The 20,277-nt window shown below is 43.6% G+C and overlaps 2 protein-coding genes across 3 annotated transcripts in view; one reads left to right on the top strand and one right to left on the bottom strand.

Moving 5' to 3' along the window:
* Nucleotides 1-20,277, top strand: part of LOC130922639 (docking protein 4-like) — an 83,619-nt gene that overhangs the window by 29,510 nt on the left and 33,832 nt on the right. For both annotated transcript variants that reach the window (XM_057847542.1, XM_057847550.1), the window contains one exon: nt 2,268-2,381. In XM_057847542.1, the coding sequence (XP_057703525.1) occupies nt 2,268-2,381 (114 nt within the window). The remainder of the gene's footprint in view (nt 1-2,267; nt 2,382-20,277) is intronic.
* On the bottom strand, nt 10,708-19,143 carry LOC130922633 (uncharacterized). Its single transcript, XM_057847529.1, has 2 exons — nt 18,826-19,143; nt 10,708-13,855 (listed from the first exon to the last, which is right to left on the bottom strand). Exon 2 carries the CDS (start codon nt 13,779-13,781, stop codon nt 11,880-11,882), a length of 1,902 nt encoding a protein of 633 aa, XP_057703512.1. The 5' UTR covers nt 13,782-13,855; nt 18,826-19,143; the 3' UTR covers nt 10,708-11,879.

Genomic DNA, 20,277 nt, shown 5'->3' with positions numbered 1-20,277 from the left:
CCCCAGAGTGCAAAAACATGCACAACGGCCAACCGAGAGCGCGAGCAATACGCCGACACGCCAAGCAGAGGCAACGTTCAGCAGGAAGAGGCTAAAAGGGGGGCAGCACAAACAGTCGAGCACCGACCGCCGACCCCAAAACCGGGGCATGAGGACATCTGTGGGGCGGAGCCGCAGGGCCCCCATGAGGAACGCAGTGACCAGTCTGTGGCTCCCTACAGAGCCACCAGAGACCCTGGCGAGAGGAGCAGAGATCGCAGCAACACAGACCATGAGGGTGGATGTAGAACAACCCAATGAAGGAGGGACAGCAAGTCCAGAACAACAGGGATAAAACAGCACACCAGGTCATCCCCACGGCCCGCACGCCACAAACAACCACCACCGACCGGCATACTGAAGCCGGGTGGAGGGCGCCCAGGCGTCCAAAAGCGTCCACCTTCTTAAAACTGAGCAGCCTCCAATCAGCGAGCCGGTACCTTTCAGCAGCCAGACATGCCGGCAGAGACGGCGAGGATCGGGAAGTGATACCAGGCCTCCCATATGGGACAGTAGGGGCGGCCAGAAAAATTGTCGACAGCCAGCCAAAAGGGGGCCACAGGCAGCAACAAATGCCCCTCCAAAGGGACCCTCTGAAGCGTCAGCCAGATCAGAGGGAGAGGCGGGACGGCGTAGAGCAGGCCCCCAGCCAAGAGTGCTCCCAGCGAGAACCGACCGTGCAGATGGGAGTGCTCCACCAGAGAAAACCAGAGAGGGCAGTGATTCAACTCCCGGGAGACGAAGAGAACGACCCCAACCCCGCCAAACATACACCAAATAGTGTGCACCACATCGGGACGGAGGCTCCAGACCCCCGGTGGTAGACGACGGCAGGATAGGGCACACGCAAGATAGATCATCAGGCCGGGAAGAAACGAGGCTTGCAGCCTTGCAAGGGAAGGGGCCAGCCACACAAGACAATGGGAGGCCCCCAAGAGAGTAGCAGACCCCGCGCCCCCGGTGGATGGTGTAGTACACCATGGCGGCAGCGTCCGTCGGCACAGCACCAGCCACCCCCGCAGGTATAGGCAAAAACGCCCGAGAGCAAGGTGAGCAGCAAGCAGCCCCAGCACATCGCTGTGATCGGCGCGGTCTAGTACAGAACAGCCGCCCCAAGCAGCCCTGCGCTGCCAACAGCACCCCATCTCGAGCGACCGGCACCCGCAGTGACCGAATCGTGCCGGACAGGGGCCATACCCAACGGTACGCCCTACCACAGGTAGACACCGTTCCCCCATAGCATCAAGGCAACTGCGCACCGGCTGGAGACACCAAGCCTCCGGAGCTGTACGGCAACCAGGCGAAAGCCAATCAGCCACCGAAGCAGGGGCGCAATAAAAGAAGACCCAGGGGAACAACAGCGGACGAGGACTTCAACACGCCCAAAAGTCGCAGGAAGGCCACACACGGGCACACTCGACTAACCTGAAAACGTAAGACGAGGCGCAGAGCATCCACCCCCACGGGACGACGGACGAGCCAAAATAGCCACCGCGTCCACAGACACCTCAAGGAAGGCCACCTGTTGAGAGGGGATCAAGCAAAAGAGCCCCAAATTGACACAGACACCCCAGCGAGCCGCGTGGGCAAGAAGAACGGCCCGATCGCCGCATACCCGAGCGCACGACGGTGCACACATCAGCCAGTCATCGAGGCAGGGAAGGATCTACATCTACAAAGTAATCTGAACTCTTGCAAACGGTTTGTTTTATAACAAACCATTCAACGTGACAGTGCTTTTGTTTGGATGTTGCGTTGTATAAGTATGCAATTAATTTACTACATCTCTGACGTTCATGAAAAACCAAGCCATTTAAAAATCGGTTAAAAATTGTGCAGTTTATAGCTATTTAAAATTATACACTGCATTGACTATAATGTTATGTTTATCAAATGGTACTGAAACAAAATGGCCAACAAGTCCCAATTGGCTCACAGCATGCATTACGCATCTCGCTCTTTACAGGAGGCGAAGTACCCCTGAATCCAGGTTTGCCGAGTGATGCCATCTATTGATGTATTTCGATTGGCAATAAAAGGCATGGATCGGTGATTACTAGGAAATCAGTAAATAATGATCAGTGGCTTAATAGGACAATTTCTCGCAGTACGGATAGTCTCTCACATCATCTGATGTGACATAATGCACTGGTTTGGAAATACTGCTCAAATCTACCCAGGTGAATGTTTTAGAAAAACTGTCTGGTTTTGTCTTTTGGTTTCTACAGAGGCGGAGGCAGAAGAGTGGTTTAAGACCCTGTCTATCGAATGTCTGGGAACACGGATCAGTGACATCAGAATGGGAGAACCAGATCTCCTCGCAGCTGGGATACAACACACAGGTCTTATGCACATCTAACACCTTCTAATGCCAGCATGCATATACAGTAGATTTTGTGATTGTTGGCACCAGTACTGGAGCACAATCAGTTTTTTTTTTTTTTTTTCCTTTTTTTTTTTTATGCTGAGTGGGCACAGCAATTTTGGAGAGGTGGAGAGGTGTTCAGCCTGGCATTATACAGTACTGTGATCAGTTTGGAACTGAGTCATTACTTTGGGTATATCTATCCATCCGTTATCTGTAGCGCTTACACTCAATAAGGTGGCTATGAAGCCGAAACCTATGCCAGTTGACTATGGAGAGGAGGCAAGGTAAACCTTGAACCGGTCACCAGCCAATCGCTAACTGGGAGCATTTGGAAATTCAATCTGCCTCTCCAACTTCTATGGACGTTCCAACAGCACTCTATGCAGCTGGTGCTGCAGAATCCACGCTTTACCTTGTGGTTGATAGAATATCCGAGGCTGTCATTGATCAGAAGGTGAGGCATTTGCATGCTGACTAAATGTCAAGAGAAGAACCCTGTGCAGTCTTGAATGAAAAAGAACAAACAATGGGTGGTTCGACAGTGTGATATGACAAAGCCAATTCAGAGGAGTTCATCAAGCAATTTGTCTTCTATGAGCCAAGAATATGAGGTAAACTTCAACTCCACAACAGTCAACGAATCTCCACGACGTGTCTGTCTGACTAGAATTGGGCTGAAATTGTGTAGTCTGACTCAGGTGTAAAAGACTACAGAATGTTGTTAACCTGGTAAATGAATAGGTTTTTTGATCAATGGCTCATTGTCATGATTGATATTGATAATTGACAATAAAATAAGTAATGACTACAGCAATGACAGAAATAACTTTTTTTTGTTTGTTTTAAAGATTAATAATTGAACCAAAGATGGACCTTAAATCGCGACCTCCTCCTCTTCTCCCACCCTTTACTGCCTGTACAACCCATAGCAAAAAGTATGGAACCACCAGTCTCGGACGAGTACTCACTCAGACATTTTATCATGTAGAACAAACTCTGATAAAAAGCTTGAAAAAAATAATGAGTTAGTTCAAAAGTGAAACTCTTTAGCATTCAGAAGCACTAAAAGAAATGAATAAAAACATTGTGGTGGTCATTAAATGTTACTTTTATAGAGCAAGTGCAGGGAAATATACAGTATATGGAATCCCTCCATTCGGAGGGGAAAAAATATGGAATCATGAGAAACAAACAAAGAAATAACAATCAAAACACATCTCTAGTATTTAGTAGCACCACCTCTGGCTTTTATGACAGCTTGCAGTCTCTGAGGCATGGACTTGATGAGCATTCGTCATCAATTTGGTGCCAACTCTCTTTGATTGCAGTTGCCAGATCATCCTTGCAGGTCGGAGCCTTGCTGCGGACCATTTTTTTTTTCAATTTCCACCACAGGTTTTCAATAGTGTTGAGATCTGGGCTATTTGCAGGCAATGACATTGACTGGATGAGTCTCTCTCAAAGGAATGCTTTAACAGTTTTAGCTCTGTGGCATGATGCATTGCCATCTTGGAACATGACAAACATATTTTCAATTGAAGCGATAAGAAAGCTGTCTAAAATTTCAATGTAAACTTGTGCATTTATTGAAGATTTAACCACAGCCATCTCCCCAGTGCCTTTGCCTGACATGCATCATCACCTTATCAAGAGTCAAGAATCTGCATTGGACAAGGTGTCAAGAGTCAAGAATCTGCATTGGACAAGGTGATGATGCTGGAACTTTGGTTTGGTGCTGTTCCAGTGAGATTTACAAAGATGACTGCCTGAAGAAAACATCTAAATTCCCTCAGACTTTGATGATATAGGGCTGCATATTTTTTTACTCAGAATGGAGTGATTCCATATATATTTCCCTGAATTTGCTCGATAAAAGTAACATTTACTGACCACCACAATATTTTTTATTCATTTCTTTTAGTGTTTCTGAATGCTAAAGAGTTGCACTTTTGAACTAATTCATTATTTTTTAAAGCTTTTTATCTGAGTTTGTGCTAAATGATAAAATGTCTGAGTGCTCGTCTGAGACTGGTGATTCCATACTTTTTGCTAGGGGTTGTAATAACTGAGTAAACTGTAAAAGCTACACACAAGAGACCCAGGACTAAGCTGTGTCGTGTTGTTCAGGATGGAGAGGAAAACGACTGACTTTGAGGTGATGCCTGCTTGGACAGCAATCCCTACTCACACCCCAGAACCTAGCGTGTTTATCACATTCCCAGATATCCAGAAGTTGAAACATCCTCCTGTTGGGATTAGACAATCAGATGCCCTGACTCTGATGAGTCAGCACTTCCAATCCAGTTAGAGCCATATGCAATTGAGCTTCCTGTAGATAACCCTGAAGCCTACACACAAAGTGTTCTAGACCCAAAAGGCCTGTTTGGACTTGATTTACCAGAAAGTGCCACAACAAGCAATAATGTTTTGTTGCTTGAGGACCCTTCTCCCAAGAAAAATGAGGCCTGTCCCTTGTTGACAGACATTTCTGACCAAAAGAAAGTAGCCTACCTTGTGAAGACACAACTGTCACTGTTCAGCCTAAATAAATGTGTACACAGAATGACGAATCCACCCTTCTATGCCCTTTGAGGCAAAGTAATTAACTAGAGCATTTACAGTAGTAGTCGCCAACAGGTGGACCCTAACACCATTTTGACTGGACCTCCAAATATTTTTTAAAAATTCATAAAGGCAAAAGTTTTCCTTTAAGATGTACAACTCAGCCGAGCAGCGTCCCTCTCGCTCCAGTGTGATGCGGTCAAATGCGTTCATTAAAATAACAATGCTCACAAAAATCAAAAAGTGGTACCTTGAGATACGAAAGCTTCTGTACACATAAAATTCATTTCACACAAAGGTCTTTGAAGCTTTTCGCTTCATGTTACGAAACATTGTATTGATAATATGTACTGTAATAGATTGTTCCCACTCGCAACACTTCAATAATGTAACTACTGTGTTGTTCATCTTATTATTGTAATAATCAGATGAGGTTCGAAAATTATGCTCAAACGTTTAATAAACACTTTCGCTTTCCCTCTACCACTCGCCCAGTGTAGACTACACTTTCTTTTATACAGCTTAGACCCATGCACATACAGTACATACTCATAATGTGTTGTCCCATGAGTAATGGTAAAACACGACAACTAGGTTTACATTAATAGTCAAACAAACTACTAGGCCCAGAGCAGGAGAGGTCCCCCACCCCTAGGGTGCGACACCCCAATGACCCGCTGGCACCGAGCCGGCCTGCCGCGCTGGGGCCGGAGGAGGATGCCCTGGTAGAGAGAGGAAGGCGGAAGCAGGAGAACGTTGGGGGGTACAGGGTAAAGTACAATAATGACACAGAAATGCAACATAAACAGTAGGAATTAGGTAGTATACAGAAAGAAATATAAAACAAGAAAATAGCAACGAAAATGTGCCATGTAAAAAAGACCAGAAAACACATGAAAATCAATATACAGTTGGAACCTCTACATACAAAATTAATTCGTTCCAGGACTTTGTTTGTAAGTCGAAATCAGGCCCGGAGTGACTAATCGGGAGCTTCTGGACGATTCCAGAAGGGCCGGCCGGCCAGATGGGCCGGTCCAGGTTTTATTAAAAAAAAAAAAAAAAAAAAAAAATTACACTGTTATCATTTTTTGTTTGGTATTTATTTGTGACAGTGTCACTGAGTATAACTTACATTCTGTTACCGCTGTCCCTGTGGGCCGTCTTAAAAAAAAAAAAAAAAAAAAAAAAAAAAGTATTTTTTTTTCCAGACTCATCCTCACGTGTGCAGACGAAAAATAGGGAATGGGACGTACTACGTCATTGTTTGGACGCGCCTCCATGCTGGCAATATGATTCACTTCCGGGCCGGCAGGGTCAATGCGGATTGTAACGTGTGGTAGTGCTAAGCTAACTCTTTCGGTGTTTAGAAAGAAAATATGGGTGCTTATTGTTGCGTTACCGGGTGCAACAGCGTCTCCTACGACAAAAAAAGGGGTTAGGAAAAATGGACTCACTTTTCACCGTTTTCCTGCATGGAGGACCAAATATAAGATCACGAAGGTACGACGGATGGCTGGATTGCAGCGGTTCGTCGGAAAAGCATTTATGATCATATGTCTGCTGGAATGAGAGTGTGTTCCTGTCATCTCTACTCTTGTAAGTTGAACGCTTTATCCACTTTTGGTTTCAATACGTTTTTGTTTTTTTACACCGTTGTGTAAATCTGCCTCGGTAGCAATGCTCGCCTACTACGACTCATCTACCTGTTGTGTTCCTAGGTAAACCTGCTGACAACACATCCCGATTGGTCACCATATCTCTTCTTGGGTTATTCTGAGGTCAAGCGCACCACATCGGAGCGTTATGAGAGGTTGGAAAGGCGAAGAGTGCACGCTGAAACTTCAGTTTGCTCTGCTCTTACAAACACGATCCCAAGTGTATTGTGAAAAGTCAATAAAATATGAATACCAAAACATGACTTGAACAACTTCTTGACAAACTGTAACTGCTTGTTGTTTACTTCAGGTCGTCATAATAAACAGGTGTAATAATTACAAAGTCAGGTGACTTAATTTTGTTATTCTATTTGGAATATGCATTGACAATTTTTGGACAGTGTTGTAGACAAGAACTGGGACTGATAAATTGCAATAGATTTATTTCAAGTAATGCAATTTCTCCAATACGATATTTGAATTGACAGTTTAAAATCTTTAAATTAGTGCAAACAAGGCCCACCCTCTGACGGGGTCAGCAAATATTATATAATTATAAGTAATATATACAAGATTAACATAAACGTGTCTTTGTCAAAGCAGTTTAAAACACTATTTACTGGCCTTGGGTAAATTGCCAGACAGGATAAATATGTGCTTTAAAGTTCTTGCATTTCCATTTTAAGTATTGCAAGTACTAGTCTCCAACACAGTATTTGAACTGACAGTTTAAAATCCTTTTAGTACAAAATGGCCCACACTCTGGCAGGGGGCAGCAAATATTATAATACATAATACATTATAAAAAGCTATATACTATATAAATACAAGATCACAACAAAACCTGTATTTTTCAAAGCAGTTAAAAAACATCCAGTGGCCTTAGGTAAATAAAGGTGTATAAATATGTACTTTACAGTTCTTGCATTTCTATTTTAGGTATTGCAACTTTTCCAACACTATTTGAATTGACAGTCTAAAGTCTACATAAGTGCAAATAAGAATATTATAATTTAAAAATAATAATAGAATATATAAATTCAACATTACAATGAAAGGTGTCTTTGTCAAAGTGGTTAAAAAAAAAAAAAAAAACGTCACTGGCCATAGTTAAATAGCCAGGCAGAATAAATATGTGCATTAAAGTTCTTGCATTTTCACAAGTTAAAAGCCCGCAGTTCATCGACAAGAAGGGCAGACCCAGATGGCGTCTGCTGCAGGGGCTTGTTTGAGTCCGACACAGGACAAATGGAACCACTCCATTGAACAAATTTTCTTTGTCAAATGATCCAAGAAGAGAGATGGTGACCAATCGGGATGTGTTGTCAGCAGGTTTACCTAGGAACACAACAGGTAGATGAGTCGTAGTAGGCGAGCATTGCTACCGAGGCAGATTTACACAACGGTGTAAAAAAACAAAAACGTATTGAAACCAAAAGTGGATAAAGCGTTCAACTTACAAGAGTAGAGATGACAGGAACACACTCTCATTCCAGCAGACATATGATCATAAATGCTTTTCCGACGAACCGCTGCAATCCAGCCATCCGTCGTACCTTCGTGATCTTATATTTGGTCCTCCATGCAGGAAAACGGTGAAAAGTGAGTCCATTTTTCCTAACCCCTTTTTTTGTCGTAGGAGACGCTGTTGCACCCGGTAACGCAACAATAAGCACCCATATTTTCTTTCTAAACACCGAAAGAGTTAGCTTAGCACTACCACACGTTACAATCCGCATTGACCCTGCCGGCCCGGAAGTGAATCATATTGCCAGCATGGAGGCGCGTCCAAACAATGACGTAGTACGTCCCATTCCCTATACAGCATGCAGCTCCGCCCCCTAATTGTAGTCTGTATTGAGCCAAATTAGCTGCTAATTCGGTGCTCGGATGGATAAAAAGAGCAAGGGTGGCGCTGAAAAATAAGAATTAAAAAGAGAAAAGCACTCGTGAAAGAATCGGCAAAATGCGCAAAAATAGCTATTTTTTTTCATGCAGCGACCTTGCTGCCTCAAACTACAGAGGATTACAACGAAAGTGGTAAGGCCAGATGGCGAATAAAATGCAACTTGCACCGTGTGATACGACAATATGTAATTGTGGAAACTTTGGCTTCTTGTAGCACCTCACAAGGGATATGTAGCAGCAAGCATTAGCCATAATGAACACACCACAGGTGCAGAGCTGGAAGGTAGGATTGCCATGTCGTTCAGCGAGTTAACATTAGAATTAATGTAATCATTTACGTGGCGTTTTTAAAGTGGAAATGGAAAATGGATAATAGTATCATTAGAAGTTGTTACAATGTGCAATACGTATTCTTTATTTTTCATATTGTTATGTTGCTATGTTTGTTTTATCTGTAAGCACTCATTTTGTTAATATTTGATGTTGCAGAAAAGGTCTTATTGATTCATTTATTTTAGGGCTGTCAAAATTATCGGGTTAACGGGCGGTAATTAATTTTTTAAATGAATCACGTTAAAATATTTGACGCAATTAACGCACATGCCCTGCTCAGACAGATTTAAATGACAGTACAATGACATGCCCACTTGTTAATTGTGTTTTATGGAGTTTTGCCGCCCTCTGCTGGCGCTTGGGTGTGACTGATTTTATAGGATTCAGCACCCATGAGCATTGTGTAAGTAATTATTGACATCAACAATGGCGGGCTACTAGTTTATTTTTTGATTGAAAATTTTACAAATTTTATTAAAACGAAAACATTAAGAGGGGTTTTAATATAAAATTTCTATAACTTGTACTAACATTTATCTTTTAAGAACTACAAGTCTTTCTATCCATGGATGGCTTTAACAGAATGTTCATAATGTTAATGCCATCTTGTTGATTTATTGTTATAATAAACAAATACAGTCCTTATGTACCTTATGTTGAATGTTTATATCCATCTTGTGTCTTATCTTTCCATTCCAACAATAATTTACAGAAAAATATGGCATATTTTATAGATGGTTTGAATTGCGATTAATTACGATTAATTTTTAAGCTGTAATTAACTTGATCAAAAATTTTAATCGTTTGACTGGCCTAATTTATTTTTCAAATGTATCATTTAATATAGTTTTTTTTTTTAAATCCATTTTTAAATTTGTTCAAAATATGTTGTGTTGCACTTGTTAAAATAGAGCCACCTTGTTAAACAACCATTACCTGCACTGAATTGGAATACACAGAATTACAGTACACGGCTTTAGAGAACACTGAACTTAACACGTGTATGCATAATGACATAATTTTAAATGAGTGGGCCGGTCTGAGGCATGAAATTCCAGGGCCGAAAATGAGTCCCACTCCGGCCCTGGTCGAAATGGTCGTATGTCGAGCAGGATTTTCCCATAAAATTACATTATAATTACATTGATTTGTTCCACAGCCCGAAAATGTACACTAAATCCTTCATAAATACTGCTGGTATTATTGCATATAGCAATTACACAGAGCAAAAGAAATAAAGTATGAATAAAATTTCGAATAATAACATATTAATAGTAGTAATAATAAAAATGCCTGTAATAATGTAACAAATTGGGTTCTAATGTGGCAAATGTATTTTTGCATGGTGTACCTGAACGCACCGTGTGGCTGACGTGTCAGAGTGAGGGAAGACATTTTACTTTCACTTTTGTGAATGTTTAGCTGTCGCGGACAGTAGGCATGTTGTTTTGCACAAGTTCTGAAATAAATGATTAAAAACCTGACGGAGCTGGCGATTTCTTTGGCGATCTTATTATAATATTAATTGTCACCTTAACTTATAAAGACTGGCAAATGGAGGAGGACCGCAGAGATCATAGACCGTCTCTGGCTGTATTGCTGAGCCAGTTCACGGATGAAAATGGAAATGATGGAAAAATATGAGCGTGGGGTCTCATATTTTTCCATCGTTTCCATTTTCATTTCAATGGTAAGCCTAACCTTTTTCCTTTTTCACCACCTGCGCTAACATTGTTGGAACCCATGTTGATTTTTCTCACAAAAAAATCTGTGCGTCCGTGTTTTACGAAATTTTCCAGGTTCGCAGTGAGTAAGCAACAGGCACACTTTTGCTTAATAGGCAATGTTTATTAATTAGAAATTGCAAATAAATGAATAAATGGAGTTTAATTGATTACAATCCCACAAAAGCAAGCAAAAAACAGCAAAAACAACATCAAGCATCACTCAGAATAACTACAATGCTAGGTCTGAATTGTCAAAAACCCTTACAAAGCAGTTAAAAACACATCAGCACACATAACTTTGGCGCTAGATAATCAGTTGTCGAAGCTAATAATATCCCCGCACCAAAGCGCAACGAGTTCCTCTATGATATTGAAATCAAGCTCTTACCTGTCGACAATGAACGGAGGGCCACACAACGTTCCTGGTTTGAGCGATCAAGGAAGCTCCGGCCGAGCGACTACGCGTGAAATCCTCTGACCGACCCCAGGTGTGGCCCGGAAAAAGTCCACTCTTATAGGCATATGCCACGTAAGAACAGAGGGGGCCAACCCCTGCCCTCAGGAGACATATTGCCTGCCCAAACATGGTAAATTTGACATGTTTTGGCCAACCTCTTAAGGAGATTAGTCTCGTGTCCAAATATAATTGGTTCACTCGTTGCACTTCCGAACGGCATCATATATCTTGGTTACCATAGCAATGAGCTAAAACTCCCGTCAGAGAGGCAAGCATAACCTGATAAGAAGTTGCATTATCAGTCCAAAACAATGTGTGCACCTAGAGCACACATTTAGTTACTTTTCTCAAAGGCAGTTATGGCGCAGTTAAAAAGCAGTTATGACGCAGTTATGTTTATATGTGTATAGTTATACATATATGGCACAATTCGGGTCACAAAAAAGGTTACAAGGTCATAAAAAGGTCATAGAAAATGTTACTGGTGTTTTTTTTTCCAATACATTCCACCCTTCGACCCGGATTGGGTCCATCATTAACCCCTTAATTAATTAATCCTTCAATATATTGTTCCCAATTATCAAATATCCATTGAAACCATGGCACATCGTAAAAATGGACATATTGAAACCAATGGTGATCTTCTAAGACACAACGCACTACAGCGGTCAACATTTCAATGCGTGTATCAAAACGTGTTTCACGACGAGTATATCCACACCCTATACGTCGAACATACTCAAAAACATGTCCTGGCTCTTCTGGGTGCAAAGTCAATTCACATACGTACTGATTGTACCAAGAATTTGTTGTTTCAACCCTTATTCTCATTGATAGGCTAAAGTATACATTTTATTAGTTAACGACCGTTTTACCTTTCGGACATAGCAAAAAACACATACATTCAAAGCAGTGAGTATACTTAATACAATAATCAATATAAACATCGGAGGTACAAAATATTGTCTTGCTGTCATAGACATCCCGGTAAATATATCCCACCAATGGTGAGCAGACTCCTGCTCAATTTCCTTGGCTGCATGTACCACTTCATTTTGAGCTATCAATGTGGACACTTTAAGCTTGGAAACGTTAGACCTGTGTTCCTCAATCATCTTTTGAAGCAACGTGGAACGGTTTAGTGCGCTGCTAAAGCGCTCCAACGTCACTTTCCAAGGAAGACGTAATGCTTCCCACTGTGCCGGCGTTAAGCGCTGGCTCCAGGTGAAATTAGTCAGCTTGAAGGTCTGATTATTCCAAATGAAAAGCTCCACATTGTCCAGACAACCCGAAAACGGTGTTTTAGGCAACTGTGGGTGTGGTTTCATAGTAGCTACACAAATAGAGTGGGGTCCTATCTGATATAGCAAGTCATGAGGTCTTTCTACATACCAATCACATAATGCCTGTGTCGCGTTAAAACATGCTTCTTGATACATTACTTGTTTCATACATGCAATACCTTTATCCGATGTGTCGCATCCGCTTAGGTCATAAGTAAGATTGGTTTGTGGGCTAAACCATTCCCCTTGAGGTCTCACAAAATAATAAGCATTAGTTGTAATTACAGGCAAAACATGATATCTGCAAACTAATAAGGGTTTAGTTACAGTCATTTGCAACCACATTCCTTGACACACAGTTTCATTACATATTGTTTTCTCAGGATATACCTTGACCCAAGACTCAGTGGAGATGTTCCACACTTTACGCCATTGGTCTACCGAGGCTGATGTTACCACCCTTAGGAACCTTTCTTTCTGTAATTTCATGTTAAGTACCTGTAAGTTACACACAGTCATATTCAATGCATTAGAAATATTGGTTAATACTTTGCGTGTCTCATCCCACATCCCTTTATCCCATGACAATTGTGCTAAGAATAAAGACGCCGCTTCTTCATGAGGCGCGATAGATGTGGGCATCCAAAGTCCTACGGTCGAGAGACCGTGCGCAATGTCACTTCCGGTGTTGGACAACATAGTTCTGGTGACTTCTCCATCAATCGTGTTAGAGATGCCTAACACGGTTCCGGTTCCACCCAGAAGGGTGTCATACCAAGCAGGCTTTTTCCGTGCTGCACAAGTGGGGAAAGGGGGAAACAAAACGATCCAGTGAATCTCCGTGTGCGTTTTCTCCAAAGCAAGATACGTGCAAGAGGGCAAAATTGGGGCCAAGTTGGTGTACCTGGGGACAAAGGGGGCAAACGAGGGGGCAAAGGAGCCAGAAGGGGGATCCAAAGAACCAGAATCAGCGAAAACTGGCCATATCATCCATGCGAGTCCTCCCGTATCCGTGCTGTTGGAAAGCCATAGGTCAGCGGTGACCTTGGCCGTCCACTTGGTGCCATTGAATTGGGAATGGCACGTATCGTTGGGAAGCCATATGCAAGCAGGCGTGTCAGACATGACTGTGATGAAGCATCCCGCAACCACCATGGGACCCCTGCGAACTCTTTCCGGATTGTTGACTCCTGGTGTGCAGGGAGGTCCGGCAGAGCAGAGACGCCTTCCCTCAGATATCGGGCAGGGCGAGGTGATGTTGTAGCCGACGAAGCACACTTCATGACCAGGACACCCCGCAATCCATTCACCGCGATACGGCTGCTTGAACGTCTTCTGGAGCTGCACCGGACTCCCCGAGGAGTCGACGCTCGTCATCCACCATGCAGAAAGAACACAGAGGATGGTGGCCCATGATCCGACACCACCACCGACGCGGAGGAACATAGTGATGCTGTGGTTGCGATCCTCCAGTAGCAGGTGTTCCGATCAATCGCTTCCACATCCCATCATTCGTCAAGCTAGAAGAAGAACAAGAGATTTCAAACGCTTCGGACCGGACACAGTTTTGTATCAATTTTCCCGCAGATAACATTTTTGTATTGGAACATTCGTCCATTTAGTTTCCCCAGAATATAGCACAGTAACCACCTGATCTTTCCCCTGTGCTATTATTTCAGCAGGCCGCGGAGGCCCGTTTTCTTGTCTCACCCATATTTTGGCTCCTGGCTGGTCAGTGGAATCAAAACCAGCTCGCCCTCTAGTGGTAACTACCGTGGGCGGTTCAATCTCAATTGCCGTGTCAAAAAGGCATGGTTTTACAACTAATTGAGCAATCTTCTCTCCAGATTTTACAATGAACGGTTCTGGAGTCAGATTGTACATTACCACTCCCAATTCGCCTTGATAATCTGCATCTATAACCCCCGCAAGTATAGTTACCCCTTTAAGTGACAATCCAGACCTAGGTAAAATGTGCCCGTAGTGTCCCTTGGGACATTTGAGTCCTAGTCCGGTCGAAACTACTTTAGGTGACGCAGGGATCAAAGTGCATGTTTCAAGAGCTCGCAAGTCAAGGCCAGCCGAACCTGGAGTAGCTCGAACAGGTAATTCGGCGGTTTCCGCAATTTTCCAAATAGCTATAGGTTGTTTTTCGGGCGTATCCTGTACATTCAGCATTCTGTAGATAGGCGTTAACCCAGGGCCTACAGGGCGATTGTTTATCTGTTTGACGGCTTCTTCCAAAACTACACGCCATCCTGATAAAGAACTGTTGGTGGTCAATTTACAGATCGAGGACTTTAGAAGCCCATTCATTCTTTCAATCAATCCGGCAGCTTGCGGGTGATAAGGAACATGGTAAATCCAGATGACGTTATGTTCCTTAGCCCATTGCTTTATTTTCCCACCAGTAAAATGGGTGCCATTGTCAGTTTGTATTTGTAGTGGCACGCCATAGTACCTCTCAATCAAAGCCAAACAACGGAGAGTGGACACTTGATTGTCGTTCAACTAGCATGGTTTTGACTACCTGATCGATCTGTTGATTGAACAAAGCCTCTGATGTTTGCTTATTAGTGTGGGCGTCTACATGCGTAATGTAGACTGGTAGGTTCTGAACCTTCTCCCAAATTTCCTCCCAAAGGTCTTTTCCCCAAACTTCCTTGTTTTGAATTTTCCATTGATGTGACTTCCAAGTAGGCATCCAAGTAGTGAGCCCATTGCACACCGACCATGAGTCCGAGAAAATATGCACTGGGGACACACCAGCTGCCTGATGTATCACCATATGCACTGCTTTCAGTTCAGCCCATTGGCTGCTCTTTCCTTCCCCTAGTTCCTCCAATATTTGCCCGTTAGCCGGATTTAAAGCTCCAGCTTCCCACCGTCTTTTGCCAGCCTTCCACTGAGCTGAGCCATCAGTGAACCAAGCCCTATTGCGTTCCTCTGGAGTGAGGTCATCGTACGATTTTCCCCACTTGACTGGGGACTCGGACAATTCCTCCACATCAAAGAACTTTTCTCCTTCTTCCGGCGCATCAGCTACTTGTTCGTGCAGTGCTGACACGCCCTTCAAACCTGGCTTGGCCCTTTCAGATACATACCATTTCCATTTAATGATACTGCTTTCTTGGGCAGTCCCAATCCTGTGTGTTGTAGGGTTGGACAACACCCATCCCAAAATAGGAATGACAGGTCTCATGAGGACTTCATGTCCAGTAGTCATTCCCTCAGTTTCCACTAGGCTCCAGTAACAAGCCAAAAGTTGTTTCTCAAACGGTGTATATCGTTCCCCAGCAGGGGGCAATCGTCTAGACCAGAAACCCATTGGCTTCCGGACCCTGCCTTGTTTCTGCCACAAGCTCCAATTAGCATAATCATTATGCGCTGAAACCTGTAACTCAACTGGACCTGTTTGTAACTTTCCTAACGATAAAGCCTGTTGTATGGCCTCCTTGGCCATGTCAAAAGCAGTTTGTTGTCTCTGTGTCCATTCAAAATCGTTCTTTTTTCGAGTCACATAATACAGTGGCTGCAAGATCTGACTCAAATGTGGAACATGATTTCTCCAGTAGCCAAAAAGACCTATGAATTTCTGCACGTCCCTTTTTGTTTTGGGCACTCCAAAATTCTGAATCTTGTTTTTAGCCTTCTCCGTGATTTCTCTCTCCCCTCGATTCCAATTTATTCCCAGGAATTTCACAGTCTGGGAGGTTCCTTGAACCTTCGCGGGATTGATCTCCCACCCTTTGAACTTCATGTGCGTGATCAATCGTTGCAAGTACTCTTTAACCAACTCCTCAGTAGGAGCCTGCACCATTATGTCATCAATGTAATGAGAGATCATTACCTCAGGAGGTATTTGGACCTCATCCAGATGTTCTGCCACAATCCGATGACATATGGTGGGGCTATGCAAATACCCTTGGGGAAGACGAGTAAACGTATACTGTCTTCCTTCCCAAGTAAATGCAAATTGCTCCATTCGATTCTCTGGAATTAGAATAGTGAAGAAGGCATTTGCCAAATCAATCACACCATACCACGTTCCAGGATGGTGCTGCACTCGTTCAATAATTGTGATGGTGTCCGGGACAGCAGCAGTTAGGGGAGGAGTATGTTTATTCAACTCCCTATAATCTACTGTCATCCGCCATGACCCATCAGACTTTCTCACCGGCCATATTGGATTGTTCCATGACGTGCTGCAAGTCTTCAATACACCCGCATCCACATAGTCTTTAATGGTGGCAGTGATTTCAGCATGCCCCCCTGGGATGCGGTACTGCTTTAGACAAACCACCTTATCAGATTGAGGAATTTCAAACGGTGGCATATGAACTTTGCCCACTGTCACCGCTCTCACTCCAAACTGAAACCTTCCTTGCTCCAAATGCAGTGTCATTCCACGAAGCACATCCATTCCAATGATCCATTCCCTAACAGGAGTAATGATCACTGAGTAAATGGCTTTTGGCAATTGTCCAATTGAAAGAGGAAGTTGAACTTGCACTCCCTTCACCACGTGTCCGCCCAGTCCAGTCATGGACACAACAGGCCCTTTAAATTTGTCTGGGTTCCCATAAATTAGAGTGGCCTCCGCCCCCGTGTCTACCAGAGCTTGCACCTCCTGCTCCGAATTTTTCCAATGAATTTTCATTTTCACATGCGGTCGGGAATCCATTCCTGACCAATCGGAACAGTGTGCCCTGATAGATATACCTGTAGGTGAGGCTTGGCCTTCATCCTATTCTAAATCTATGAGATTAGGATAGAGAGAGGAAGAAGTCCTCTCTCTTCTCTTTTCCTTCTTCTCCTTACGACATTGTTTGTCCTTGCGGCGCCTGCTTGTCTTCACCGCCCGCACTCGTGCTGACTCTCCCTCCCCTTCGGAAGCAGAAGAAAAAGAATCCTCTAATTCCAGAGGTGGAGCTGTTGGAGCCGCTCGCCAATCAGACAGGGAAGGATAGCGCAACAAAACAGCTTGAGCATACATTTCCCCCACGGAGTAAACACCGTCAGCCATCAAACGAATATTCGCTCGAAAATCGGTATTCACCACCGGATCACGTGAAAGACCAGAAAATCGATGTCCATCTTGCACATCAATGTCAGTCTGCCACGCGCCTTCTTCCATTAATCTCAAAACCCACAAGTCCAAAGGTTCGTCAGACTTCTGACGAAATTTCGAATTCAAATGTATAATTTCCTCAGCCGTATAATCCTCCAGTGTCTTAGACATTTCAGGGGCAGGCTGCTCACGCGGTCTTTCCCAGTAAACAGGCTCCCCATCCCTGTTCAACACTGGATCGCCATCCTCATCCAGAATTGCCTCGCGAATAGGTGGCAAAACGCGTTCAACTTGTCGTCGGCGAGATACGGGACGTTCCTGATAATTTCCAGCACTCTGCGCATTCCAAATATCCCCGTCCCATGTTTCGGGGTTCCACGAATTTGCATTCTCCAACGATGACGCAACAAATGCCCGCACTTTGACGGGATCAGCGCGCCTTCGAGAGAGTGCGCGCTCTCGTGTTGGCAAACGTCCCACACACTCAACCGCTTGTTCACACAATCGATGCAATCGATCCCGTTGGCATTCCAGTAATTTCATTTTTGACTCCAAAATGCCCTTTTCACTTTGACAATTATCCAATTGTACTTTTAATTGTAACGCTCTTCTCTCAGCGTCCTCCAATTTCTCTGTTTGAATCCTCCAAGCAGCAGCACAGGCCCACATGCGTCGTTGGACCCCACCCAACGGCGCCTTAGCCCTGACCACCACAGATGACAACACTTTTCTAACATCGTGCGTTGTACAGTCTCCTAATGAATCTTTCCACGACTCAGGACGACCACCACATTCACGTAAACACGACGCAATCCCATTCCAGGGCTCTTTTTCCCAACCAGGAGTTACGATGACCCCATCGATCGACTCCTCAGCTTCTTTCACATTACACTTCCGCAATTTCTTAAACATCGCTATTCTGTTACGTCTCACTCAGTATTACTTTAAGCAACACAACCCAATTTTACTCAAATTACCAAATCAACTGACCAAATAAAATTCCCAGTATTACTTAATCACAATGACCAATTCCAATCAATAATCAATTAATCAATACTATTGATCCTGCCGACAACGCCAAAATGTTTTACGAAATTTTCCAGGTTCGCAGTGAGTAAGCAACAGGCACACTTTTGCTTAATAGGCAATGTTTATTAATTAGAAATTGCAAATAAATGAATAAATGGAGTTTAATTGATTACAATCCCACAAAAGCAAGCAAAAAACAGCAAAAACAACATCAAGCATCACTCAGAATAACTACAATGCTAGTTCTGAATTGTCAAAAACCCTTACAAAGCAGTTAAAAACACATCAGCACACATAACTTTGGCGCTAGATAATCAGTTGTCGAAGCTAATAATATCCCCGCACCAAAGCGCAACGAGTTCCTCTATGATATTGAAATCAAGCTCTTACCTGTCGACAATGAACGGAGGGCCACACAACGTTCCTGGTTTGAGCGATCAAGGAAGCTCCGGCCGAGCGACTACGCGTGAAATCCTCTAACCGACCCCAGGTGTGGCCCGGAAAAAGTCCACTCTTATAGGCATATGCCACGTAAGAACAAAGGGGGCCAACCCCTGCCCTCAGGAGACATATTGCCTGCCCAAACATGGTAAATTTGACATGTTTTGGCCAACCTCTTAAGGAGATTAGTCTCGTGTCCAAATATAATTGGTTCACTCGTTGCACTTCCGAACGGCATCATATATCTTGGTTACCATAGCAATGAGCTAAAACTCCCATCAGAGAGGCAAGCATAACCTGATAAGAAGTTGCATTATCAGTCCAAAAGAATGTGTGCACCTAGAGCACACATTTAGTTACTTTTCTCAAAGGCAGTTATGGCGCAGTTAAAAAGCAGTTATGACGCAGTTATGTTTATATGTGTATAGTTATACATATATGGCACAATTCGGGTCACAAAAAAGGTTACAAGGTCATAAAAAGGTCATAGAAAATGTTACTGGTGTTTTTTTTTCCAATACAGTCCGTCTTGCGGAAAAATTAAGAAACTGCGGCGCTGTCATAAATCGTCGTATTTCAAGCATATCGTCGGATGTAGAAACAAATGGCGAGTCAAATGTTACATTGGATGTAAAAAAGATAGTGTTGAGGACCTGGCCAAGTCTTGGATACAAAACACCTCTATTTTGCCACAACGTGAGGGGTTTTGATGTCCTTGAGATAAGTGGCTTCTCCAAAAAGGCACAGACCTCCAATTTGGAATCAGTCACTGGATTCTGACAGGTGCTTACAGGTCTGAGAGCTACCGATTAAATTCTTGCCAAATTTGACTGTCCTGGCTAGATTCCAGGGATTTCGTCGCTGGGAGAACCCTCCCGGTAAGGGTCACCTTTTTCCTTTCACCACCTGCGCTAACCTTCGGTGAAAATCCGTCCTGCGCCGGGATCAAACAAAAGACTGGATGGCAACACAGCATACTTAAAATCAGAGATTGGACAGGGGATCAGCAGCGTGGGTGATATCGAGGCAGGCATAGACAAGAACCACAAGAACTCACAGCACATGGCGATCTTAAATACAGACATGGAGTAACGAGACAATGAGGCACAGCTGGGTGACGAGATAGGAAGCTGATTGGTCGATACACAAGGCTACAACAGGTGAAATCAATGGGCAACCACAAGGACAAGACACACTGGTGCACACACTTAACTCAAACCATGACAAGTATTCCACAATTGCCTTACTTTTTCCACAGTTTTTCTAATTGCCATCATGCCATTATTTATTATTAAATTAAGCGTGTAGCCAAAACAGAAAAGGTGTGGCATCCCTGTGTTCTGAATTGCTTTAGCCACATTGGAAGCACTGTCAGGCACCTTGTCCTTGATGTCCCTTTCC

This window comes from Corythoichthys intestinalis, chromosome 1 (genome assembly GCF_030265065.1).
Source record: "Corythoichthys intestinalis isolate RoL2023-P3 chromosome 1, ASM3026506v1, whole genome shotgun sequence".
NCBI classification, from domain to species: domain Eukaryota; kingdom Metazoa; phylum Chordata; class Actinopteri; order Syngnathiformes; family Syngnathidae; genus Corythoichthys; species Corythoichthys intestinalis.
Note: the sequence above shows the minus strand (reverse complement) of the source record. Positions and strands in the feature narration are given on the sequence as shown.

Excerpts from the sequence above, each read along its gene's own strand:
- LOC130922633 (XM_057847529.1), bottom strand. The coding sequence starts at position 13,781 with ATGTTCCTCCGCGTCGGTGGTGGTGTCGGATCATGGGCCACCATCCTC.